Genomic DNA, 27,194 nt, shown 5'->3' with positions numbered 1-27,194 from the left:
TTTAACGAAATAATCAGCAAAGGGTTAAGTTTCTTTATATTTTCCAGATAAGGGGAGGTACTTCTGGTAACAGCTCTGCCTCTTCTTCCTGATTTCAGGACAATAATAACTGCGAAACAGCCATACAATCGGCCAGGCCTTGTCAGGCAGAGTACATTCATTCAGGTTTTTCTTCTACTCTAACAGACACAAACATGTAAGTCTTTTTGCCATTGTTGCCATGAGAGAAAATGTGTATCTCAGGCGAATATTAACTATTAAAAGTACGCTTTAATCGGATGGCGTACGGCAGATGTGTATTAAAATCAATGCAAGCCATGTAAAATCCAAGATGGCGTAACTTCTTCGCTCACGGACTGCAGGGCTCGTGCTGCCAATGGAGCATATTAAACTATTGCAGTATTGGACAAAAACATTTTGTTGGAGCCATTATGTAACTTAGTTTTTTAAGCACGCTGGTGACTAGAATGCATATGATGCAGTTTTGTATTTGAGTGGAGCACTGACGCATTGCATTTAGGCTAATCAACAGCGTCAGTACAGGTGTGTGGTAAAGGGGGAAGCAAACAGCTTTTTACCGTGTCCGCGTGGCTTGTTTGATTGTATTTAATTGGAAAGACGAATGAAACTTACCTGAAATGAAATGGACAAAACTGAAATATACCCTACGGTGAACATGCACCGTCATTAAAATAAATGGGTCAACGATGAAAGATTAAAAGATATTTAATGCAAGCCTATTGGACATTGGTTTATTGACAGCAGAACACGCGTCCGAACAAGTTCTCCCTTTCTGTCAAATAAAGATCAACGTCGAGATTAGCCTTGCTGGACTTTACAGACTCCCTGGGACATGATTTGTTTATGTATTTACTTTGTAGTTGTGTGTATGTGTACTTGTATGTGTTGTTTGTAACTGCAAATGCTTTCAATACATTAATTGAAGGTAGTCACTAAAGTAGCCATCCACGGATACAGTTAATCCTAAAATTCACTGTGCCACGTGTGTGTGTCATGATGATTTATAAAATCATGCCAACAATTATTGTTTTAATAGCTTGGTATTCTATGCAAAAAAGGTGTGTATATATAAAGGGTTTAGGCCACCCTACACTTTATTGTAGGCCCAGTTTAATATGCAACTTCATTTGCCACAATAGTAGGGGGTTCCTGCGTTCCTTCTCTCTTTCAGTTAAAAGCTCTGACACACCAACCTGACGACCGACTTCGGCAGAAAAGGCCGACTGCCTCCCCGAGTTGGTCAAAAAAGTGCCTCTGAACACACCGAAGCGACGCCGACTTGAGCGTACGTTCTGCGCGTGACGTAATACGTCTCCATAACAGCAGGCAACTAATCTGTATTGTCGCCCAAAAAATGAAAAGCGGCAGCTGATTGGACGGACGCTTCACGTGGGTCTGGCTGCTCCCGGATTTTACAACCGAGCATATAGGACTGCTTCGTTCGGGAATACAATCTCATATTTTACGAAGATAATTCACTGAAACGTGTTTCTGAAAACATTTTAAGCGAGAAATAGGCCATGCAGTTGCTGAATCTGTCTTCATTTCAGATTGACAAAGGTCAGTTTAATAGGATTTTAATCAGATTTTGAGAGGCGTTAGTCAGGCTCATCCCGCTCGTTATTTCCGGGTTAGTGCTCCACCAATCATATTGGTCATTGAATCCGATTGCCCGCCTTCCGATTCAACATGTCAAAGCGGCCCAAATGAGGGCCCACGGCTCTTCCGACTGACGATGGCACGGAACACACCAAACAGACTGTTCAACGGCTGATAATCGGGTTGGTGTGTCAGGGCCTTAAGGGGTCCTTGGCTTAAAATGTCGAAGACCCCTGCTCTAGACATTCAGTAGTGTACTTCCCTAAATTTTGGGGAATCATAAGAGACAGATGTAAAAAAGAAAAGGGACAATCAAAACCGCAGAGCTCGTGATATCCTGAGTTCTTAGTATGGGTCAAGCTCTAAAAATGCTGAATCGTGCTATTTCTAAAATGCAACTTGATACATAGGCTACTTTATAAGATCTTTCCTGCCTGGTAAATGTCACTTCCCTAGTTTATAATTAGGGCTTTGTGTTAGAAACTTTAAACCTTGATCCTAATCAGACATAGCCCTGATGGGTTATTTTTTCAGACTTTAGAAAGCTCCCTCCAGAGCCATTAGAGACTTCGTTATTTATTTAAGGGGCCACCGGAGGAGTTTTGGGACCTTCAGCCTAAAAAGACATGACCCTCCCCTCATCAGTAAAAGAAATTCTATAACCCTCCAAAACGATTTGGAAAAAAGGAATGACCCTCCCCCAGCAATTTATCAATAGGCCTACCTTCTGTACTGGATTGCACTTGGAAAATATATACAGATTCCCATTGTTTTTTTTACAGCCATGAGATACATGACTAAACCTCTGCATTCTCATCTGACGCATCACACTCCTCTGTTATGGTGTGGTGGCCATTTCAGTAGATTTACTCACTAAAATTGTTGTGGAAACACAATAAGCATGGAAACTAAATGCACACTTCCTGCATTACTGTATTACTTCAAATACTAAGTTACTCCTCTAGTAAACTAGTATTCACATGAAATAAAACAATAAAATATTGAGACCATTCAGCAAGGCACTCTGGGTAACATTCAACACACAAACTGGTTGCTATGGACTCGTCACTAGGCTTCCTCCACTTCGCCATTTAAACAACGTGGAATAAACGTATAAAAGTCAAAATCTACACAAAACCCACAATCAATTAGTAAGATGACATCAAATGTGGCATTTAGGAAACCTTTATTGCAATCTTGGCACGGCAAGATGTCCAGACTAGTGCAACAGTCATTTTCGTTTTTTGCGTCCTGCTGCTCCCATCGTCAGCCAGGTAATATTTTTTTTTACTAAAGCAGTATATGAAATCAGCTGTATTACTTACCACCATTTAGTTGTTTTGTGTTATTTAAGATATTTATAAAATATCTGATCATGTCAGACGTAATTCCACTCATTTTTTAAACAATGCAAGTATCCATTTCAGCCACCAGGGGGCAGCTCCCCCCCCCAGCAAACTCATGAGTCAGACCCATCTGGTAGCGAAGGAGGGCTAAGACTAAGAGCTAAATGGAAAAATATGCACCAAACAAGCCACTTTGAAATGTTGCTGTTTCATGAATACAAAAGTTGGGTGACCCCCCCCCCCTGGACTGAAAAATGTTGGATGACCCTCCCCTCAGCAAAGAATGAAAAGACATGACCCTCCCCTATTTTCCTCCGGTGGTCCATTCCATAAATACCGAACGGTCCCTTATACAACTGCTTCTGCAGGCTCTGCAGCACTCCTCCTGCTAAATAAACTGATCTTTTTGTGCAGAATTTGTGGGGTGCCCCTTTAACTTCAATCGCTATCACACCTCTTAACATAAGTCTGCAAAGCCTAAAGTGTGATGCTGCTAAAAAAGCCCACACATGGATTAAAACAAAGCCTAGGAAGCACTAAAATAGGGCTGTCAGACCATTCAAAATCACTACGTAATTGTGTAATTAATTAATAATAATAATAATCATTCAGGCTTTCGATTCACATCAACCCCCAATTTATCAAAACAAATGACGTTTTTGTAAGTAACGTGAACATTTCATATAGTTTTTAAACAATATAGTACTATAATAGTTACCATCAATCATCCCCAATCATTATGTGTTGTGTACATCAAGTTTAACAGCCCGAGTTGTAACAGTTAGAGATTTGGAAAGTGAGTTTACCATAAAAATCCCTCCCAGCTTCAGGACCAAATCGGCCGTTTTACACAGCTGTGGAACAGCGGGTCTGAGGGAATAGAAGACAAATCAGCACACATCCTTTAATGTTAAGATTCAGCAAATAGTTATTTAAAGGTCAAAGAATCAGCAACATCAACCATGACCTGATACAGTAAAATCTAAAGTTTCTTTACTCTCTTGTTTCTTTCAGTCTACAGGAGCAGGCAGGATGTCTGTGACCATGACCAAGGCCGATGGGATCACGGTGTTCACTGTGACCTCTGACCCCCAAAGTGTTTATCCTCCTCTGTGTCAAATCCTCAAAAGCCTTTGCTACAGCCCTGTGTGCTGCTCTGTGTCTCAGCACCTGAGAAGGGTCCAGAGAACTTCTCAGTCAGTACTGGGGGTGAGTTACAACCTTTTATATGTGTTTAAGTTGTCCTGTGAACTTCAGCTTTAAAAGTTTTTGTATGCTACACTGGATTTTGTATTCAGTACTTTTTCTTTCCCCACTCAATTCTGATTTCAACTTAGAGTAAATAATCTATTTTTTTTTTAAATACTTTTTTTTGGGGCACTTTTGGCCTTTATTTCTGACAGGACAGCTGAAGACATGAAAGGGGGGGGGGGGAATGACATGCAGCAAAGGGCTGCAGGTCGGAGTTGAACCCGGGCCCACTGCGTCGAGGAGTAAACCTCTATATATATATATATATATATATGGGTGCCCACTCTACCAACTGAGCTATCTGGGCACCCATAAATAATCTATTTTTGTGGAATAATTCAACAAAGTGGCAACTTTCGGTGAAGCCAACACGGAAGTGCCAAAAACTGCAGTTCCTGGAATGGCTACTTGAGGCTGGCTCCAAAAGGGAGTCAATCTCCATAGACCCCCATGTTAAAATGCTCAACTTCACAGCAGAAATGAACATGTTTACGGCCTGGTACAAAAAACGGTTTTGGTCTCTATAGCTAATTTTCCCCTTTATGATAACTGTATGAGGAGTGAATTTTTTTATATAACTCAACCTTTTAAATTATATTCAGGCTTAAAGTTATGCATAATTAAGGGTGCTTTGAGTGACAGGTGGCTGCCATCACAAGAGGCGAGCATAGACTGAAGGCTTTATTTGGCCGCCTCAGCTCCATCCACGATCCACCTCTTTGGCCATTTTTGGCGACAGCTAGAGCCACCGGGAGCCGCCCACTTTGAGCTTTCTTTTGGCTCTTCAGAAACCTATGGGTGACGTCATGTGGACCACTCTAGTACTCCATATTCCATACAGTCTATGAATTAAACTAAAAAAATCTTGATCTCTGCCACACATTACAGTTTTTCCATTACACACCCACGGCTCTGTACCTGCCTTGGAGCTCCAGGTAATGTTATGTTTATATAGGAAAGCTTCATTTAAAAAAAAACAAAAAAACCCACTAGGAAACTATGGGGGAAAGTGATCCAATATAACAATAACAATTGCAGCACATGGGTGCTCTCCAATTACCTTGAACAGTGTCACCTGGTAACTGCAGTTATACTGTACATGTGTTAGCTGTTCATGCTGTGTTTCCTCCTGCACAGGCTCTGCACATTATGGTTGGGTTGCTCAACATCTGCCTTGGAACGATAATCATTTGCAGTCTAAGGACATGGTCTCTGTTGGATTCAACCGGATTTCCTTTTTGGCTTGGAGGACTGGTAAGAGAGATACTGTTGAGATACTTGTATTTGTTCTTTTGTGTCATAACTAATGTCCAATATAATTTTTCTTACAAAATTTACATCTGTAAACTCACAAGTCTCTCCCAAGTTAGAGTGAAGACAAATACAACTTTAAAACTTGGGGCTGTTCAGTTGATTCCAAAGAGAACCACCTAACAGCTGTCTCATACAGTACAGTGTAAATTAAGACTGATCTCACTTTGCAATGCCAAATTATATTAAATGCATAAAATTCACTACAGAGTTCCGAGTCCAATCCAAGCATATTTTAACTGATCGGTAATAGCTACGCTTTTTTGATGTTGGACTACCTTACAGAATTCTGAATATTGTTATTGGACATCTTAATCTCTTAGTTCTAAGATGACATTGAACAGTACCGGTTGCTTTGCCTCTTGTCTGCCAGTGTGATTGATGATGAGGGTTACCTAGTTTCCCTCTTGATATTAATAATGTTATAATAATAATAATATTCTTCTGTATGAGTACTTAACATCTCAAACAGTTGCTTTTTGTCCTCTCACACAACTAACGTTAGTTACAAGACCTTAATACACTGGCCTACAGTGACTAACGTTATGTGACCCCTTTCAGGCTGATGCAGGACTTGACATGATGAGGGTTACCTAGTTTCCCTCTTTGTGCTCCAAATGCTGTTCACTCAGTCAAAGATACTGTGAATGACATCTATGAATTTTAGTGTTTGTTCGGAAGAATGGAAGTTTAAATATTTTGTTTTCTTTTGTTTGTTTCTCTAGTTTATTTTGTTTGGCTCCATTGGCATTTTGTCTGAGAAGTACCCCAGTCCATGTCTGGTGAGTAGTTCAGCCTTAGAACATCCTCATGCTATCTTAAAATTACTTCTTTCATTTTTATTGTCAACTTATACTTTGGTTTTAGTTCAAGACAGATAAAATGGAGGCTAATTTTGTTCTTGGTACAGAATATACACACCCACATTGACTCACATTAATACAGTATGTATATTAATTGGAAAGGGCAGAATATAGGTTCAGTGTCTTGCTCCAAGGCACTTTGTTAGAGTTGCAGGGTGTTTTTAAAAGTAACCAGCCACACCATAATTATTATACTGTCCTGTATGTGTGCATATATTGGCATATATACATATTTTTGTATGTGTATATATAAACATATTATTATTATTTTTTTATTTGATTTCCTTTTTTTATCCATTTTATTTATATTTTTTTTTATATTTATTTATTTTTCATAAATACTTTTTCTTATCTAAGGGGGGGGGGACAAAATATAGAACGAGGAGTATTGAGGTAATGTTGGTTTTGAACAGTGTTAATCATATAAAGTGTAATGTTATTACTCTGTGTCATGAACAACAAGAAAGAACTGGAAATGTCATGGATATATATGCAATAATCTGAAAAAAAAGTAACCAGCCACACAGCTGTTATTAGTGTAAAGGGTGAGATAGTCGGTGACTTTTAAATTCCATGAATATTTATTCTAATATTGTCTTTTATTTTAGGTCATCGTCAATGTGATCCTGAATCTAGCAGGAGTTGCTTTTGCCATTACAGGCATCGTACTCTCCAGCATAGGTATGGCAACCATTTACATGTGGTGGATGTGTAACAATTACGACGATAATTACTATTCAGGCTACAGCAGACAGACTACAACTCCTACTCCTGGGAAGGACATCATGAGGGAGAAATGCTTGGAGGGCAAAGAACTGGCTCTGGTAAGTGTGGAAAATGTCATCTCAGCTGTCAAGTTGTACAACCTCATGATTGGAAAATAGAGGGCTTTAATTATTATTGTTGATGAATTAATTAGTCCACCGACAAAAATCAATCACCAACAATTTTGATTATCAATTATTGTTAATTTGTCACTATCAAACAAAAATGCCAAACACAAGCTGGTTTCAGCTTCTGAAATGTGAGGATTTGCAGCTTTGCTCTGTTTTATATGATTATAAACAGAATATTTTAACTCTTGGTTGGACAAAACAAGCAATTTAACGACGTTACCTAGGGCTCAGGGGAAGGTGTTATTGGCTATTTTATTTATATGTTTTTACAATTTCAGACATTTTATTTAAAAAAAAATATTTATTGGTTAGACAAAGAATATGAAAAAGACAGTAATAGAATATTTATGAAAGTGGTTGGAAGTGTGGTTATCAATCATTGCTATTTCAGAGTAATATATATGGTATTATTATTAGTACGCTATTCCGTGCCTTGAGTAAATAACCAATCAGATATCCTGATGACTTAATGCCATTACATTGATATGTAGATGGATGTGAAATAAAGCAGTAGTATCCTGCACGTCATTACTGTGTAGAGTTTATATATTAGACACTGTTGTATTATTTTAGTATGTATTAATTGGCTGTTGTCTGGAAGCCAAATTGGCCCTCGGAGATGTTAAAGCTTTAATCTACTTTAAGAGTGACAATACAATACGAGTCTGTTCGTTCAGGAGCAGCTAAACCAGTATGGGATGCTTTATAGATACCAAGTCATACATCAGAAATGCATCCAAGCTATCCAAATGTGTACCAAAATACTATGGCACCATTTGGTAACAGCTATCAAAATAAAGCTTGCAATACTGCGTGATTAAAGTCGTTTGCAGTGGAATCACATATACAGAATGCAATTCCTAATCAGGTCACATAATCTGATGGGTCACAAAATATGGTGTAACAAGTGACTTGTTATTCATAATTATGAGATGAGGTTTCCTTTTTTTTTTTTTTACTTTTGTGAACATGATGCACTTCTGTAATAATTTGTCGCAGCCCAAAATAAAAGTCTATTAAAAATACAAAACATAAGCCACATTTAAATGAAGTGGGTCAAGTAAAAAAACAATTATACTAGTTTTATTAAATCTATACAGAAAAAACAAATGTGTTTACAGATTTGAAAGCTAACTCTGTTTCTTTGTGTCCAACCAGATGCTTTTGAGAAGCATGTATGCTGTGCTGATTGTCCTGTCAGCCCTGGAGCTCTGCCTCGCCATCAGCTCTGCCGTCATGGCGATCAAGGCTCTAAAGAGCAGTGGGAAGGGAGAAAAGGAGGTAGAGTTTAGTGAAATCACATTTCACTGTTAAACCTGTTGTTCATCCATGTTGACTGAACACAACCACTTTATTTTTTACATTTTTAAGTCCTTTGTTGTTTAAATGTTGTGTCAACAGGGCCACAAGGTTCTGAATCTCTGGTCGTAATCTCACATTGCTAACTTTTAGGATGCCACCTTTCAAATTGTCGACCTGAAATCGTCTTCTTAGTTCACGTCAATAAAAGGAACAGTTCAACATTTTGGGAAAGAAGTGCTGCCTGGTGGATTTTGTTACCTTTGGAGGGAGCTAGTCTAGCTGTTTTTCCCCTGTTTCCAGTCTTAATGCTAAGCTAATCGCCTGCTGGCTGTAGCTACATATTTAGTGTGCAGACACTAGATTGGTATTGATCCTCTCATCTAACTCTCAGTAAGAAAGTGAATACGCTTATTATGTTAAATGTTTAACTTTAAGAACTGCCAAGTTGTATTTTCTTCCACATTCTAAATTTCACAATATTAAAAAGAGTGGTAACAGAAACGTAAACAAAAATAATTATTCAACAGCGTATCCCTGCAGGAAATAGGACAGCAGTACAGTTCATGAGTGTATGTAATGTGTAAATATGTTGTTAAAGATTTGAGAACGTTCACACCTTTTTATCGACCTTACGATGTTATTTTTCATTTTTCAGAAGACTGGTGACCCAGAACTCTACAAACCACTGCTGGAGGAAGTCACCTGTAACCCCACAGTCTGAATGAAAATATCTGCTTTGTGCTCTGAGTTACCAAGTATAATCCTGTGCATTTATACCATTGACTGTATATCTATGTAATGTCAATTATTTAGTCAAATTGAGGTGGTATGCTTAAAAATACTTGCACTTATATTTTGATGAGTATGATTTTCTATTGAATAATGTGCCTTACGGTCAGCTTGTGTAGGTAAAAGGGAGGTTCATGAATGTGAGTGTGTGACATTGATGAACAGATACATGTTTTGTTTGCTATTTTACAATATTAAGTCATGTTAAAAAAAATTCATCAAAATTGTTCAAACGTGTTGTTTGTGCTTCTGCTGTGTACTTTATAATAAACCTTAAAGCCTGACACGAAAATGAATCGGTTTAATAACTAGTTGTGCTCTTTGTGTATAAATAATAATCCGTAATTATTAAAGTGCTCATATTATGGTTTTTGGCTATTTACCTTTCCTTTATTGTGTTATATATATATTTTTTGTGCATGTTATAGGTTTACAAAGTGAAAAAGCCCAAAGTCCACCCAAAGGGACTTACCATCTCCAACAGAAAACACTGTTCACAAACTGCTCCAAACAGCTCTATTGTAGTCCAGCCTTTACTTCTGTAACAAACGTGCGTCACTTTGTAACACACGTTATAATGCTCGCCTAGCTGCTAGCGTGGCACGCCCTCATACTCTGCTTCTGACTGGCTAGTAGTCCTTACCTGGACACTGCCATGTGCGACTCCCAACAAAGATGGAACAGAAGTGAGATGTCTCACTCTGTAGCTAAAACAGAGAGCTCAACACACAGGGTGAAAAGAGGAGCTGCAGCAATGTGCAGTATGACAAAAATATGTTGTTTTTATAAATTTAACCATGTAAACCTATTCTGATATAACCTCTAAATACAATTATGAACCTGGAAATGAGCATTTCATGAGCACTTTAAGGGAAGTGTGAGGTGAAGGAGATTACTACATACAGTATAATTATATTACTCTTTTTCTAAAAGCTGTTTCTGGCCAAATGAAAGTTAAAAACAATGATTGAAGTCTGCTCAGAAGTGTCAATCCAGCTGATGTGAACTGTCAAGTTCGTGAATGAATGAATGTATTTTTTGTTTTTTTGTGTCCGGTCTTTCATGCTTTAAAAAAAGATATCCAGAAAATGCAAAAACATGATCAAAAAGATATTCAATTAAAACTCCATTCTCAGTACCTTTTAAATCTTATTAATGAAGTTACATTTTCAATGCAGGACTTGTACTGTAACAGAGTATTATTGCAGTGTAGTAATAGTACTTTTACTTAAGGAAGAGGAACCTTTTCAAACAATATCTGTCGTAAATAATGATTTAAAGGATGAACAAAATTAATTAATTCACCTCATTTAGCTCACAATGTTCATAAAATGTTTCATTTCTGTATCTTCCAGTTTCATTATGAAGTGGTGATATACCACATCTTGACTGTGCAACAAGTGATCTCTGACTTTCAGGCAAATTATAATTTATATATTTATCACATTTCTGTTCTCAGTTTTGGCAATTTTACAGATAACCGAGCATATAAGTGATGGGTTTTTTGTTGAGCCGTTCACATTCTGACTGTTGGAGTGGTTTGCTGTAAAATCTTCCTGGCTATAAGGTATAGTATGACCTCATTTAATAAAAACCTTCCAAGTGTATGCTTACCTTGGATAATGTATTAATAATGTATCCAAGCATGAGGGATTTTAATGTGACATACAGAATTCTTTTTAGATTTCTCATCTTTCTGCAAGAATGATGGCTGGTCACACGTGCCTCCTTTTCCACTACATTTTGCTGTCGTGTAAGTATAAAGTTTTGCAACTAAAATACAAGAATATATTGATGGTTTTTAGGATGGCAATTTCAATTTGTGGCTTTGGAGTTATTATAACACCACAAAATCATGCTCTAAATCATCAGTGGTTTATGATGTGGAAAAGACCTGTTCTTCAATGACAATGGAAACCTCATACTCCCGGGGTCCTACAATATTTCATGGATGGCGGGCATTGAGAATTTCCGTACCCTCTCTCTCATCACCTTCCCCGGTGCCCATGACAGCATGGCCCTGTACGGAGGTCCAGAGGCTGAATGCCAGGCCTTGTTCCTGAAGGATCAGCTCAGGGCTGGCATTCGATTCCTGGATCTCAAAGTGTTCGGACTGGGTGACACCCTCTATGTCATGCATGGGGTCATGTACCAGCACAGCACTCTCAAGGATGTCCTAGCCACTGTCCGAGCCTTCCTGACAGAGTTTCAGACTGAAGCTGTGCTCATTAGAATCCAACCAGAGTCTTTTGAGAAAAACACTGTCAATCAAATGGTGCAGAGTCTGATTGGCAACGACCAGCATGTCTGGGTGACTTCTGGTATGCCAAATATGGGTCAGGTCTGGGGGTAAATAGCTTTTTTGCAGAAGAGCACCTTCACACTAGGAATTCCCCTCATAGATACAGACGGGAAAGGTCAAACCGAGGTTAGCAACGTTAAAGATAAAGACAACAGAATTATAAAGCAGCTAAACCAAGCCACTGAAGCCTGTGGGGGCGATAACGCGGTTCTGACTTACACTAGCGGCACTGGCTTTAGTACTTTCTGGGGAATGTTTCTGACTCCAAAGAGAGTGGCTGAAAAGGTAAACCCATGGCTCAATCAATACCTGAGACAGTTTTACCCCAATCAGCCCAGGCCATGCTTTGGTATCATCGCCATGGACTTTCCCGGCATTGACCTCATTCAAACTGTTATCAATTTAAACTGGTGGTAGTTGTGTACAATTTGCCCCATCATGTGTTTGAGAGATTGAGTATTTGAATCTGATGGATGACTATGAAGTCTTTCCTGTATTGTCATGGTTCACACTCTATCGATATATCTGACAATATAAAATGTAATCTGAAAAGTGATACTCTGCTTGTCTTTGTCAGTTGTATCCTGAACTGTGTAATTTTGGAAGCAAATGCATTTATGACAAAAATAAATTTCATTTTATTACCTCCTCATTGATGTGAATTGTTACTCAATGATTTTGCATCTCAATGTCTTTGTATTTAGTTTAATGCTGCCTTAAAGGTCCCATGGCATGAAAAATTCACTTTATGAGGTTTTTCAACATTAATATGAGTTCCCCCAGCCTGCCTATGGTCCCCCAGTGGCTAGAAATGGCGATAGTTGTAAACCGAGCCCTGGGTATCCTGCTCCACCTTTGAGAAAAAGTAAGCTCAGATGGGCCGATCTGGAATCTTCCCCTTATGTCGTCATAAGGAGGAAGGTTACCTCCCCTTTCTCTGCTTTGCCCGCCCAGAGAATTTGGCCCGCCCATGAGAAAGAGAGAGACATCATGGCTTGAAAACAAGCGAAGCATGGCAGTTGGTCAAGGCCACACCCCCACTCTCCACCTTGCCCCCCCCCCCCCTCTCCTCCTCAATAGCATTTAAAGCTACAGACACAGAAATGGCACATCCTAAATTAAGCTCATTGTGGGACTGGCTCTAGTGGCTGTAACCCCTAATTTCCACTGGATGCGAAATGGCTGCGGAACAGCTCCGGAACGGCGGCGGAGTCATTAGGTTTCCAATAAAGTCAACATGTGTATTTCCACTGACTGCAGAACAGCTGCATTCTGACTGCGTCCCAGCTTTGGCGGTCCGCAGCCCTCCGGAGCAGATACAGAGCTTCTATTTTTGCCGGACAGCAATTCAGCACACGGCAGATAGTGCGGGACAAGAAGTCGTGCACAGAAACAAAATAAACATCCAGTTAATTTTCAAAATAAAATACACCGTGCTCACGGCGGATCATATTTCCCTGCACTACACCTTGAAAACACAGCACAGAGTTGTTTCCCCTCTATTCCTCTGGATGGAAACAAACTGTTGTTGGTTTTGTGGTTCTATTCTACGTGAATTTGTTGCTGTTTGCTGTCAGTCATGGCCGCAACCGTGCCTGCAACAAATCCGGACCTGGTGGGTATTGACGGACGGCGGAGCACGCAGCCGTTCCGCAGCGGAGCCGGTCCACAGACGTTCTGCATTCAGTGGAAATCCGGAGTAATTCTGCACCAAGGCTGAATTTTGGGAAAGAGACTTCAGATACAGTATTAGGGGACCACTAAGGCTTATATAAAAGCATCCAAAAAGCAGCATGTCATAGGACCTTTAATGTGCTCCTTATCAATACAATGTTGGAATAAGTACTACTTAGATGTATTAGTTTAGGTAAAGCAACAATACAACATCAAAATCTCCTCACCTCCTTTACAAGTAAAAATACTGCATTTAAAACTTAACTTCCTTACTTACTTCAATAAAAGTACTATTATTAGTATATTCATACTATGCTAGGCCTACTTGATATTCTGAATGCTTCTTACACATGTATGAAGCTGTGTTGATGTCAATATTATAGCACAGATAGAATCCATTCGGTTGCATAAAATCTTTTTTTAGGTCGTAAAAATACTATAAATAAAAACAATCAACAATTTACATTTATCATTGTGTTTAGCGAAATAATCAACAAAGGGTTAAGTTTCTTTATATTTTCCAGATAAGGGGAGGTACTTCTGGTAAGCTGTCTCTTCTTCCTGATTTCAGAACAATAACAACTGCGCAACAGCCATACAATCGGCCAGACTTTGTCAGGCAGAGTATTCGTTCAGGTTGTTCTTCTCCTCTAACAGACACAAACATGTAAGTATTTTTGCCATGTTTGATTACGTTTGTAAAGGACCCTATTCAATTATAGCCAATCCTTATTTTGGTCCAGCTATGTAAGTGAACTGTGAAAGTGAATGCCCTACATTTAAGATATTAAGTGCTCATAAAGTGTGTTTTTGGAAACTTATCAGGAGAGAAAACGTGTATCTCAGGCGAATATTAACTATTAAAAGTACGATTTAATCGGATGGCGTACGGCAGATGTGTATTAAAATCAATGCAAGCCATGTAAAAACCAAGATGGCATAACTAATTCGCTCACGGACTGCAGGGCTCAGTGCCGCCAATGGAGCATATTAAACTATTACAATATTGGACAAAAACATTTTGTTGGAGCCATTATGTAACTTAGTTTTTTTGTTTTGTTTATAGCACGCTGGTGACTAGAATGCATATGATGCAGTTTTGTGTTTTATCACTGGGTGGAGCATTGACACAGGGAATGCATTTAGGCTAATCAACAGCGTCAGGTACAGCAAACAGCTTTTTTACCAGTGAACAATATAGAATATGCAGTGATTTATGATCCAATACATGCTTTGCCTTACTAAGGACTGAGATGCTTCGTGACACTTTAGATTGAACGTGTTTTATATGAGGTTTCCAGCAGAGCTTGTGATCTATAATCACACCGATAAATATATTTACATACACTCTTTCAATAGTCACACAATCTATCTAACATGCACTTGATTATTTGACTTACAATTTCCAAACAACATGATATTGGTTTTACTCAAATTTAATGATAATTTATTACTGTCAAACCATCTTTTTAATTTGCTCATTTCAGATGTGATTAACTCCAGAAGCTGCTGCAAATCCTCACCAGTACAAAACATATTTGTCTCATAAGACAAATTTAAGAAATTCTGATGTTTTACATGAGTAATTTATGTAGAGAATAAAAAGAATTGGCACCAACACTGACCCCTGGGGGACACCACAAGTAATGTCCAAACAAGACGACATGTTTTCACCCATCTTCACAAATTGTTGCCTGTTATGTAGATAGCTTCTCAGCCAGTTCAGAACAACTCCCCTGATTACCATACCGTTCAAGTTTAGTGATGAATCTATCATGATTTATTGTATTGAATGCTTTCTTGAGATCAATAAATATCTCAGCTGCATATTTTTTTTGGTCTAAGGCATTTGTGATTTCTTCAATTAGCTCAATAACTGCTAAAAATGTAGATCTGTTGGGTCTGAATCCGTATTGACTCTCATTTAGTATGTTGTGTTTATTGATGAATTTGTTTAGCCTGCCAACAAAGAGTTTTTCTAAGATTATGGAAAATTGAGGAAGCAAGGAAACAGGCCTGTAATTTGTGAAGTGGTGTTTGTCTCCATTTTTGTACAGCAGTATGACTTTTGCAATTTTCATTTTACTTGGGAATTTATCAGTTTGAAATGATAAATTGCAGCTATGCGTTAGTAGTTTTGCAATTCCCTCAATTACTTTTTTTAACTGTTCTCATGTCAATATCATTAGAGTCAGTTGAAGTTTTGTTTTTACATTTATGAACAATCTCTATAATTTCCCTCTCTTCCACTGCTGAAAGATTATTATCAATGAAATCAACATTCTTCTCGTCCGAAGAATCAGGGATTTTTTTCTGCCAGTTTTGGTCCAACATTTACAAAATAATTATTGAAACCATTTACTACATCATCCATATTATTAATAATCATATCATTATTAATAAAGCAATGGTGATAATTAACACTTCTGTGGAAGTCGACCACTAGCTCCTTAGTTTTGGAGACATTTAACTCTAAGTTGTGGTTAGAACACCATTCAATCAGTGAGAGGACCTCATTTCTATAGGCAACATCATCATCCCCAGAAATCAGCCCCACCACTGTTGTATCGTCTGCAAATTAAACATTTTAACAGAATCAGTATGTGATGTGCAGTCATTTGTGTACAGCGAATATAGAAGAGGTGATAAAACACACCCCTGAGGGGCACCAGTGTTAATGTGCTTGAAATTAGAGATGTTATTATTATGTTAAACGGTTTTGTGAATTGATGTAAATATTCCTTAATGTTGAGAAAATTTGCATACAGACCTACTGTTAAAATTAACAATTGATAGTTTCCGATCTGTGTTGATGGTCTCGTTGAGCTGATCATCGGTGTAATAGCTGCATTGGTCATTGATGTTAAAGAAGAAATCATTTTCTGGGTCGATATCGTGTACAATATCTTGTGAATTAGGTTCAGTGTATTCAAATGTTTTCAGTTCCAGCTTACCACAATCAGCAAGCAGTTGGGTTATAGGTAACGGTGTATTATCTCCAGATGTAGGCCTAGATGATGAATGATTATTTTCAGAGTGTGTCATGTTTGAGGTGAGTTTATTTACTTGTGTTTTCCAGTTACGTCATAATCCACTTTGCTCCTCATTAAAACTTGTCCAGTTCCACAATGTCTTTGATCACCATCACTTTCGCCTCCTCTGGTGTTTCGTTTAGTTGAAGGAAGATTTTGCAGTTTGTGGGACCATGTAGATTGTATTTTCTTGTGCTTCTTCAAGGATCGTGCTTTCCAGGTGATATCAGCATTTCGTTTGGTGAGATGTTCATTCATGTAGACGTCTGTTCCCTTCAACTTCCTTCCTTGTTTCAGTAGTGCAATTTTGTGTTTTCGGTTAACAAACCTCATTATAATGGTTGGTTTGTCACTGTTATTTCTCCGGGGCAGAGGGTGACAAGCCTCAATGGCGTTACAGTCCAACTCGATGCCCTTGGATTGTAGAAAGGCTGCCACTTGTTGCTCCACGGAGTCAGAAACCGACCCGTCGGGCTCCCGATCATGGTCAGTGGTCACTGTCACTGCCCCTGCGTAGGCTATGACCGAGGTTATATTTTGAGCCCCGATACAACAACATCATTCATTCTCGTGTACTGCTCTAGATCAGCCACTCTGTTATCTAGGAAGGCGAGTCTTTTGTCCTTCTATTCATTTTGAAGCCGGAGAGCCTTTACTTCCGCAACCAGGTCTAAAATGGGTTTTTGCTGCAGCCTGACAGCGGTAATCTTCTCAGAGAGAAAGTCAAGTGACCTCTTAATGTCGTTGATTTCCTCTATCGGCGGTTGCTTTTTGTGTTTCTGTCAAATAAAGATCAACTTCGACGCTTAGCTCAGTAGCTAGCTATAGCTTCCAACCACCGGTGGCAGCACTGAGCATAATTGCCGCTGAGTGAGCAGCACTTTGTGTGCACACCATGGATGTATTAAGAGAACGTCCACACTTTTTTTATACAATTATCTAAAACTAATGCAGACTTATAGAACAGACATACATGTCTTCCCTTCATGAAGGCTATTAATGTAATGGTCACTATTTTAGAGATGTTTTGAATCAACTAATGGTTAGTTTGGAGGATGTGGTGCGATGAACTGTATTGCATCCTACAGAGAGGTGTTTCTGTTATTTTGCCTATATCAAAAACCCACCAGCTAGTCTGCCAGTGTCTCCTGCACATAGATATTCTAGACAAGAGATCTTCAACAGGGGGTCCTCCAAATTATTGTCAATTTTTCAAAGTTTTTTCATCAATTTAAATGTCTTTACATAATTCTAACATATTATTAGCAAATATAAATCCCCACTGATGATAGGCATAGTGGCCTATAGGTAAGGTAGTCACTAAAGTAGCCATCTATGGATACAGATAAACCTAAAATTCACAGTGCCACATGTATGTGTAACATTAAAAGATGATTTATAAAATCATGGCAACAATTATTGTTTTAATAGCTTGGTATTCTATGCAAAAAAAAGGTATATATAAAGTAGGTCTGTCAATCGATTAAAAAAATTAATCTAATTAATTACAGACTCTGTGATTAATTAATCGAAATTAATCGCATACATAATTAACGGTGCCTGAACCTATACTTTTTAAGAAAGTAAAAAAAGAAAAGAAAACAAAGGGTACTAAACAACAGTCGGTGACATTAAAGAATGGCTTGTTTATTGCTAAAGCCATATGGTCAAAATTAAATGATTTAATAATAATGTATAACAATAACAATAACTTATTTCACTAGTAAATTGCTGTTGAACGACAAAAACAATCACCAAGGACATTAATAACTTCAAATGCACCACGAAGCTGTAGTTTACCAGTTTCATTGAATGCACCGTCTGTGGTGTTTTTCCGACGGCAGCTCGGCAGCTGCAGATTAACGACGACGATTAACTAACGTTAGCTGCTGTCGAGTATAGTGTTAACTAGCATCACATGCAGCGGTGTTTGTGTTGCCGTCTGTTTCAGAGCACCAGAGAGAAGTGCAGACATATCAGTGGCACCAGATTTCGGTAGCCAGGGTTGGCAGGAAGAAGATTTGTACAAGTAAATGTTCCAATCAATGATCCAGGCAGCACATTCTCGTCTCCCTCCTTCATTTTACAGTCCAATGGTGGCTAGAACGGCTCCGGGTCAACCGTCAATATGGAATGGATTAATCAGCGTTATTTTTTTTCAAATTAATTAATCGAAATTAACGCGTTATTTTGAGAGCCCTAATATAAAGGCTTTAGTTTAGTATGCAACTTCATCTGCTACAATATATGTAGTAGGGGGTTCCTGCTCCGTCTCTCTTTCAGTTAAGGGGTCCTTGGCTTAAAAACGTAGAAGACCCCTGATCTAGACCTTCAGTATTGTACTTCCCTAAAGTTTGGGGAATCATAAGAGACAGATGTAAAAAAAGAAAAGGCACAATCAAAACCGCAGAGCTCGTGATATCCTGAGTTCTTAGTATGGGTCAAACTCTAAAAATGCTGAATCGTGCAATTTCTAAAATGCAACTTGATACATAGGCTACTTTATTAGATCTTTCCTGCCTGGTAAATGCCACTTCCCTAGTTTATAATGAGGGCTTTGTGTTAGAAACTTTAAACCTTGAACCTAATCAGACATAGCCCTGATGGGTTATTTTTTCAGACTTTAGAAAGCTCCCTCCAGAGCCATTAGACATTATACAACTGCTTCTGCAGGCTCTGCAGCACTCCTCCTGCTAACTAAACTGATCTTTTTGTGCAGAATTTGTGGGGTGCCCCTTTAACTTCAATCACTATCACACCTCTTAACTTAAGTCTGTAAAGCCTAAGGTGTGATGCTGCTAAAAAAGCCCACACATGGATTAAAACAAAGCCTAGGAAGAACTAAAATAGGGCTGTCAGATCATTCAAAATCACTACTTAATTTTGTAATTAATTAACAATAATCGTTTAGATTTTTTCAGGCTTTCGATTTACATCAACCCCCGATTTATCAACACAAATTACATTTTTGTAAGTAACAAGACAACATATATAGTTTTTAAACAATATATTACTATAATAGTTACCATCAATCATCCCCAATCATTATGATTCACTGTTTTATTTGCTATGTTCATCAAGGTTAAAGCAACACTATGTAACTTTTCCCATTTTGGTCCCCCTACAGGTTGTCTTATTGGAACTACAGCTCGCGCGGCTGTAGTTCCAATGAGACAACCTGTAGGGGGACCGAAGAGGGAAAATTTACATAGTGTTGCTTTAACAGCCCGAGTTGTAACAGTTAGAGATTTGGAAACTTGGCAGTGAGCTTACCATAAAAATTCCTCCCAGCTTCAGGACCAAATCGGCCGTTTTACACAGCTGTGGAACAGCGGGTCTGAGGGAATAGAAGACAAATCAGCACACATCCTTTAATGTTAAGATTCAGCAAATAGTTATTTAAAGGTCAAAGAATCAGCAACATCAACCATGACCTGATACAGTAAAATCTAAAGTTTCTTTACTCTCTTGTTTCTTTCAGTCTACAGGAGCAGGCAAGATGTCTGTGACCATGACCAAGGCCGATGGGATCACAGTGTTCACTGTGACCTCTGACCCCCAAAGTGTTTATCCTCCTCTGTGTCAAATCCTCAAAAGCCTTTGCTACAGCCCTGTGTGCTGCTCTGTGTCTCAGCACCTGAGAAGGGTCCAGAGGACTTCTCAGTCAGTACTGGGGGTGAGTTACAACCTTTTATATGTTTTTAAGTTCAATTTAATTCAATTTTATTTATAGTATCAAATCATAACAAGAGTTATCTCGAGACACTTTACAGATAGAGTAGGTCTAGACCACACTCTATAAAGCCCCAACAATTCCAATAGTTCCCCCGACCTTGGCGTGTGTGTGTGTGTGTGTGTGTGTGTGTAAGATAACAGTTTCTGCCTAAGAAACAAGAAGACACCCCGTGAGGATAGGATAAAAGCTTGAGGGAGAGAACAGATCGGAGCTCATAATTCGGAGGACAACTCGGTGGACCGGGCTCTGACTTGATGTTTGTTGATAGGAAACTTAGACTCTGTTTTTGTGAACCCACAATTGTCTTCTAACTTTTATGCTGGACTCAGTGAACTTTGCTTAACTGAACTCTTCGTCTCAGATTGATCCTTGTGTTCTGGTGAACTTAAGTCCGATGAAAGAAGGCGCAGGAATTAATACATTGGAGTCAGATTTGACAGGCCTTAGGGCCTCATTTGGACAAATTCCCCTATAGAAGCCAACACGGAAGTGCCAAAAACTGCAGTTCCTGGAATGGCTACTTGTGGCTGGCTCCAAAATGAAGTCAATCTCCATAGACCCCCATGTTAAAATGCTCAACTTCACAGCACAAATGAACATGTTTACGGCCTGGTACAAAAAACGGTTTCGGTCTCTATAGCTAATTTTCACCTTTTATGACAACTGTATGAGGAGTGAATTTTTTTATATAACTCAACCGTTTAAATTATATTCAGGCTTAAAGTTATACATAATTAAGGGTGCTTTGAGTGACAGGTGGCTGCCATCACAAGAGGCGAGCATAGACTGAAGGCTTTATTTGGCCGCCTCAGCTCCATCCACGATCCACCTCTTTGGCCATTTTTGGCGACAGCTAGAGCCACCGGGAGCCGCCCACTTTGAGCTTTCTTTTGGCTCTTCAGAAACCTATGGGTGACGTCATGTGGACCACTCTAGTACTCCATATTTCATACAGTCTATGAATTAAACTAAAAACAAATTCTTGATCTCTGCCAAAAACGTTATTGTCGTAATCACATTACAGTCACATTTTTCTTTATTTTTTCCATTACACACCCACGGCTCTGTACCTGCCTTGGAGCTCCAGGTAATGTTATGTTTATATAGGAAAGCTTCATTTAAAAAAAAAAAGAAAACACTAGGAAACTATGGGGGAAAGTGATCCAACATAACAACAATTGCAGCACATGGGTGCTCTCCAATTACCTTGAACAGTGTCACCTGGTAACTGCAGTTATACTGTACATGTGTTAGCTGTTCATGCTGTGTTTCCTCCTGCACAGGCTCTGCACATTATGGTTGGGTTGCTCAACATCTGCCTTGGAACGATACTCATTTGCAGTCTAAGTGGCTATGTAATGGATTCAACCGGATTTCCTTTTTGGCTTGGAGGATTGGTAAGAAAAATACTGTTGTATTTGTTCTTTTGTGTCATAACTAATGTCCAATATAATTTTCCTTACAAAATTTACATCTGTAAACTCCCAAGCCTCTCCCAAAGTTAGAGTGAAGACTAATACAACTTTACAACTTGGGGCTATAAATACTTGGGGATGTAAAATACATAAAATTCACTACAGAGTTCCGAGTCCAATCCAAGCATATTTTAACTGATCGGTATTAGCTAAGCTTTTTATTTTTATTATTTATTTTTCTACCTTACAGAATTCTGAATATTGTTATTGGACATCTTAATCTCTTAGTTCTAAGATGACATTGAACAGTACCGGTTGCTTTGCCTCTTGTCTGCCAGTGTGATTGATGATGAGGGTTACCTAGTTTCCCTCTTGATATTAATAATGTTATAATAATAATATTCTTCTGTATGAGTACTAAACATCTCAGACAGTTGCTTTTTGTCCTCTCACACAACTAACGTTAGTTACAAGACCTTAATACACTGGCCCACAGTGACTAACGTTATGTGACCCCTTTCAGGCTGATGCAGGACTTGACATGATGAGGGTTACCTAGTTTCCCTCTTTGTGCTCCAAATGCTGTTCACTCAGTCAAAGATACTGTGAATGACATTTATGAATTTTAGTGTTTGTTCGGAAGAATGGAAGTTTAAATATTTTGTTTTCTTTTGTTTGTTTCTCTAGTTTATTTTGTTTGGCTCCATTGGCATTTTGTCTGAGAAGTACCCCAGTCCATGTCTGGTGAGTAGTTCAGCCTTAGAACATCCTCATGCTATCTTAAAATTACTTCTTTCATTTTTATTGTCAACTTACATTTTTGTTTTAGATCAAGACAGATAAAATGGAGGCTAATTTTGTTCTTGATACAGAATATACACACCCACATTGACTCACATTAATATAGTATGTATATTAATTGGAAAGGGCAGAATATAGGTTCAGTGTCTTGCTCCAAGGCACTTTGTTAGAGTTGCAGGGTGTTTTTAAAAGTAACCAGCCACACCATAATTATTATACTGTCCTGTATGTGTGTGTATATTGGCATATATACATATTTTTGTATACATATAAACATATATTATTATTTTTTTATTTCCTTTTTCTGCCCATTTAGGTATTTATTTACGTATGTGTACATGTAGGTAGGAATACATGTGTGTATCCGTAGGTATATTTGTATTTACTTTTTATTTTATACTTATTTATTTTTCATAAATACTTTTTCTTATCTAAAGGGGGGGGGGGGGGGCAATATATAGAATGAGGAGTATTGAGGTAATGTTGGTTTTGAACAGTGTTAATCATATAAAGTGTAATGTTATTACTCTGTGTCATGAACAACAAGAAAGAACTGGAAATGTCATGGATATATATGCAATAATCTGAAAAAAAAAGTAACCAGCCACACAGCTGTTATTAGTGTAAAGGGTAAGATAGTCGGTGACTTTTAAATTCCATGAATATTTATTCTAATATTGTCTTTTATTTTAGGTCATCATCAATGTGATCCTGAATCTAGCAGGAGTTGCTTTTGCCATTACAGGCATCGTACTCTACAGCATAAATATGGAGAGCATTTACATGTGGTGGATGTGTGACGACGATAATTACTATTCAGGCTACAGCAGACAGACTACAACTCCTACTCCTGGGAAGGACATCATGAGGGAGAAATGCTTGGAGGGCAAAGAACTGGCTCTGGTAAGTGTGGAAAATGTCATCTCAGCCGTCAAGATACAAGCTGTACAACCTAATGAGTGGAAAATAGAGGGCTTTAATTATTATTGTTGATGAATTAATTAGTCCACCGACAAAAATCAATCACCAACAATTTTGATTATCAATTATTGTTAATTTGTCACTATCAAACAAAAATACCAAACACAAGCTGGTTTCAGCTTCTGAAATGTGAGGATTTGCAGCTTTGCTCTGTTTTATATGATTATAAACAGAATATTTTAACTCTTGGTTGGACAAAACAAGCAATTTAACGACGTTACCTAGGGCTCAGGGGAAGGTGTTATTGGCTATTTTATTTATTTATATATTTTTACAATTTCAGGAATTTTATTAAAAAAATGATTTATTGGTTTGACAAAGAATATGAAAAAGACATAGTAATAGAATATTTATGAAAGTGGTTGGAAGTGTGGTTATCAATCATTGCTATTTCAGAGTAATATATATGGTATTATTATTAGTACGCTATTCCGTGCCTTGAGTAAATAACCAATCAGATATCCTGATGACTTAATGCCATTACATTGATATGTAGATGGATGTGAAATAAAGCAGTAGTATCCTGCACGTCATTACTGTGTAGAGTTTATATATTAGACACTGTTGTATTATTTTAGTATGTATTAATTGGCTGTTGTCTGGAAGCCAAATTGGCCCTCGGAGATGTTAAAGCTTTAATCTACTTTAAGAGTGACAATACAATACGAGTCTGTTCGTTCAGGAGCAGCTAAACCAGTATGGGATGCTTTATAGATACCAAGTCATACATCAGAAATGCATCCAAGCTATCCAAATGTGTACCAAAATACTATGGCACCATTTGGTAACAGCTATCAAAATAAAGCTTGCAATACTGCGTGATTAAAGTCGTTTGCAGTGGAATCACATATACAGAATGCAATTCCTAATCAGGTCACATAATCTGATGGGTCACAAAATATGGTGTAACAAGTGACTTGTTATTCATAATTATGAGATGAGGTTTCCTTTTTTTTACTTTTGTGAACATGATGCACTTCTGTAATAATTTGTTGCAGCCCAAAATAAAAGTCTATTAAAAATACAAAACATAAGCCACATTTAAATGAAGTGGGTCAAGTAAAAAACAATTATACTAGTTTTATTAAATCTATACAGAAAAAACAAATGTGTTTACAGATTTGAAAGCTAACTCTGTTTCTTTGTGTCCAACCAGATGCTTTTGAGAAGCATGAATGTTGTGCTGATTGTCCTGTCAGCCCTGGAGCTCTGCCTCACCATCAGCTCTGCCGTCATGGCGATCAAGGCTCTAAAGAGCAGTGGGAAGGGAGAAAAGGAGGTAGAGTTTAGTGAAATCACATTTCACTGTTAAACCTGTTGTTCATCCATGTTGACTGAACACAACCACTTTATTTTTAAAATGTTTAAGTCCTTTGTCGTTTAAATGTTGTGTCAACAGGGCCACAAGGTTCTGAATCTCTGGTCGTAATCTCACATTGCTAACTTTTAGGATGCCACCTTTCAAATTGTCGACCTGAAATCGTCTTCTTAGTTCACGTCAATAAAAGGAACAGTTCAACATTTTGGGAAAGAAGTGCTGCCTGGTGGATTTTGTTACCTTTGGAGGGAGCTAGTCTAGCTGTTTTTCCCCTGTTTCCAGTCTTAATGCTAAGCTAATCGCCTGCTGGCTGTAGCTACATATTTAGTGTGCAGACACTAGATTGGTATTGATCCTCTCATCTAACTCTCAGTAAGAAAGTGAATACGCTTAATATGTTAAATGTTTAACTTTAAGAACTGCCAAGTTGTATTTTCTTCCACATTCTAAATTTCACAATATTAAAAAGAGTGGTAACAGAAACGTAAACAAAAATAATTATTCAACAGCGTATCCCTGCAGGAAATAGGACAGCAGTACAGTTCATGAGTGTATGTAATGTGTAAATATGTTGTTAAAGATTTGAGAATGTTCACACCTTTTTATCGACCTTACGATGTTATTTTTCATTTTTCAGAAGACTGGTGACCCAGAACTCTACAAACCACTGCTGGAGGAAGTCACCTGTAACCCCACAGTCTGAATGAAAATATCTGCTTTGTGCTCTGAGTTACCGAGTATAATCCTGTGCATTTATACCACTGACTGTATATCTATGTAATGTCAGTTATTTAGTCAAATTGAGGTGGTATGCTTAAAAATACTTGCACTTATATTTTCATGATGAGTATGATTTTTCTATCGAATAATGTGCCTTACGGTCAGCTTGTGTAGGTAAAAGGGAGGTTCATGAATGTGAGTATGTGACATTGATGGACAGATACGTTTTTTGTTTGCTATTTTACAATATTAAGTCATGTTAAAAAAAAAAAAAAATCAAAACTGTTCAAACGTGTTGTTTGTGCTTCTGCTGTGTACTTTATAATAAACCTTAAAGCCTGACACGAAAATGAATCGGTTTAATAACTAGTTGTGCTCTTTGTGTACAAATAATAATCCGTAATTATTAAAGTGCTCATATTATGGTTTTTGGCTATTTTCCTTTCCTTTATTGTGTTATATATCTTTTTTGTGCATGTTTTAGGTTGACAAAGTGAAAAAGCCCAAAGTCCAGCCCAAAGGGACTTACCATCTCCAACAGAAAACACTGTTCACAAACTGCTCCAAACAGCTCTATTGTAGTCCAGCCTTTACTTCTGTAACAAACGTGCGTCACTTTGTAACACACGTTATAATGCTCGCCTAGCTGCTAGCGTGGCACGCCCTCATACTCTGCTTCTGACTGGCTAGTAGTCCTTACCTGGACACTGCCATGTGCGACTCCCAACAAAGATGGAACGGAAGTGAGATGTCTCACTCTGTAGCTAAAACAGAGAGCTCAACACACAGGGTGAAAAGAGGAGCTTCATCAATGTGCAGTATGACAAAAATATGTTGTTTTTATAAATTTAACCATGTAAACCTATTCTGATATAACCTCTAAATGCAATTATAAACCTGGAAATGAGCATTTCATGAGCACTTTAAGGGAAGTGTGAGGTGAAGGAGATTACTACATACAGTATAATTATATTACTCTTTTTCTAAAAGCTGTTTCTGGCCAAATGAAAGTTCATTCATTTTTTGTTTTTGTGTCCGGTCTTTCATGCTTTAAAAAGATATCCAGAAAATGCAAAAACATGATCAAAAAGATATTCAATTAAAACTCCATTCTCAGTACCTTTTAAATGTTATTAATGAAGTTACATTTTCAATGCAGGATTTGTACTGTAACAGAATATTATTAGTGTAGTATTAGTACTTTTATTTAAGGAAGAGGATCCTTTTCAAACAATATCTGTCGTAAATAATGATTTAAAGAAAGATTTAAAAAAGATTCACCTCATTTAGCTCACAATGTTCACAAAATGTTTCAATATGAAGTCGTAATATATACCACATCTCGACTGTGCCCCAAGTGATCTCTGTCTTTCAGGCAAATTATAATTCATATATTTATCACATGTTTGTTCTCAGTTTTGGTTTTTGCCATATTTCCTCTGCCCATGATTGTACATCTAGTCTGTATCCTTGACGTTCCGGGATTGTTCTGGTGCTGCAGGAAATTTCCCCGGATGCATGTCTTTTCCGTTTCCTTCCGCTTTCTTTGTGTTGGAATTTTAAATTCGATGGATTTACTGGGTTGCAAGTATACACTTATGTCCCATAAAGAATCTAAGCCTGATTATAGACAAGTTCATCTTTCTTAAACATTTTGTAACCCCATATTCCTGACACATAATCTAAAATAGGGTATGCACATGTTTGGTATATATTTAAGCTAACCAGTAATACATGTAATATAGCCTACTGTATGTATGTGCGGATACTCCTGAGTCATAGTAACTGAACAGTACAATTGTGAAGTTTTCTTAGGCTACTTTATACTTCTGTTTCA

At 38.0% G+C, this 27,194-nt stretch overlaps 1 protein-coding gene across 5 annotated transcripts; it reads left to right on the top strand.

Annotated features, from left to right (window-relative positions):
* The first annotated feature begins 52 nt into the window (after positions 1-52).
* LOC116035968 (transmembrane protein 176B-like) lies at positions 53-25,782 on the top strand. 5 transcript variants are annotated; one of them, XM_036006184.1, is made up of 8 exons: positions 53-196; positions 3,981-4,175; positions 5,355-5,471; positions 6,254-6,310; positions 7,000-7,132; positions 23,159-23,241; positions 24,476-24,598; positions 25,275-25,782. In XM_036006184.1, the coding sequence occupies exons 2-8, from the start codon at positions 3,999-4,001 to the stop codon at positions 25,338-25,340; spliced, it is 756 nt and encodes a 251-aa protein (XP_035862077.1). In that variant the 5' UTR covers positions 53-196; positions 3,981-3,998; the 3' UTR covers positions 25,341-25,782. The 5 variants fall into 5 exon arrangements, with proteins under 5 accessions (XP_035862077.1, XP_035862076.1, XP_031135215.1 ...); XM_036006183.1 differs by lacking the exon at positions 23,159-23,241 and having other exon boundaries at positions 7,000-7,215; XM_031279355.2 differs by lacking the exons at positions 23,159-23,241; positions 24,476-24,598; positions 25,275-25,782 and adding exons at positions 8,446-8,568; positions 9,248-9,592 and having other exon boundaries at positions 7,000-7,215.
* The last annotated feature ends 1,412 nt before the right edge of the window (positions 25,783-27,194 follow it).

Source organism: Sander lucioperca, chromosome 10 (genome assembly GCF_008315115.2).
Source record: "Sander lucioperca isolate FBNREF2018 chromosome 10, SLUC_FBN_1.2, whole genome shotgun sequence".
Classification (NCBI taxonomy): Eukaryota; Metazoa; Chordata; class Actinopteri; order Perciformes; family Percidae; genus Sander; species Sander lucioperca.
The sequence above is the reverse complement of the archived record's forward strand: the minus strand, read 5'-3'. Positions and strand labels throughout refer to the sequence as shown.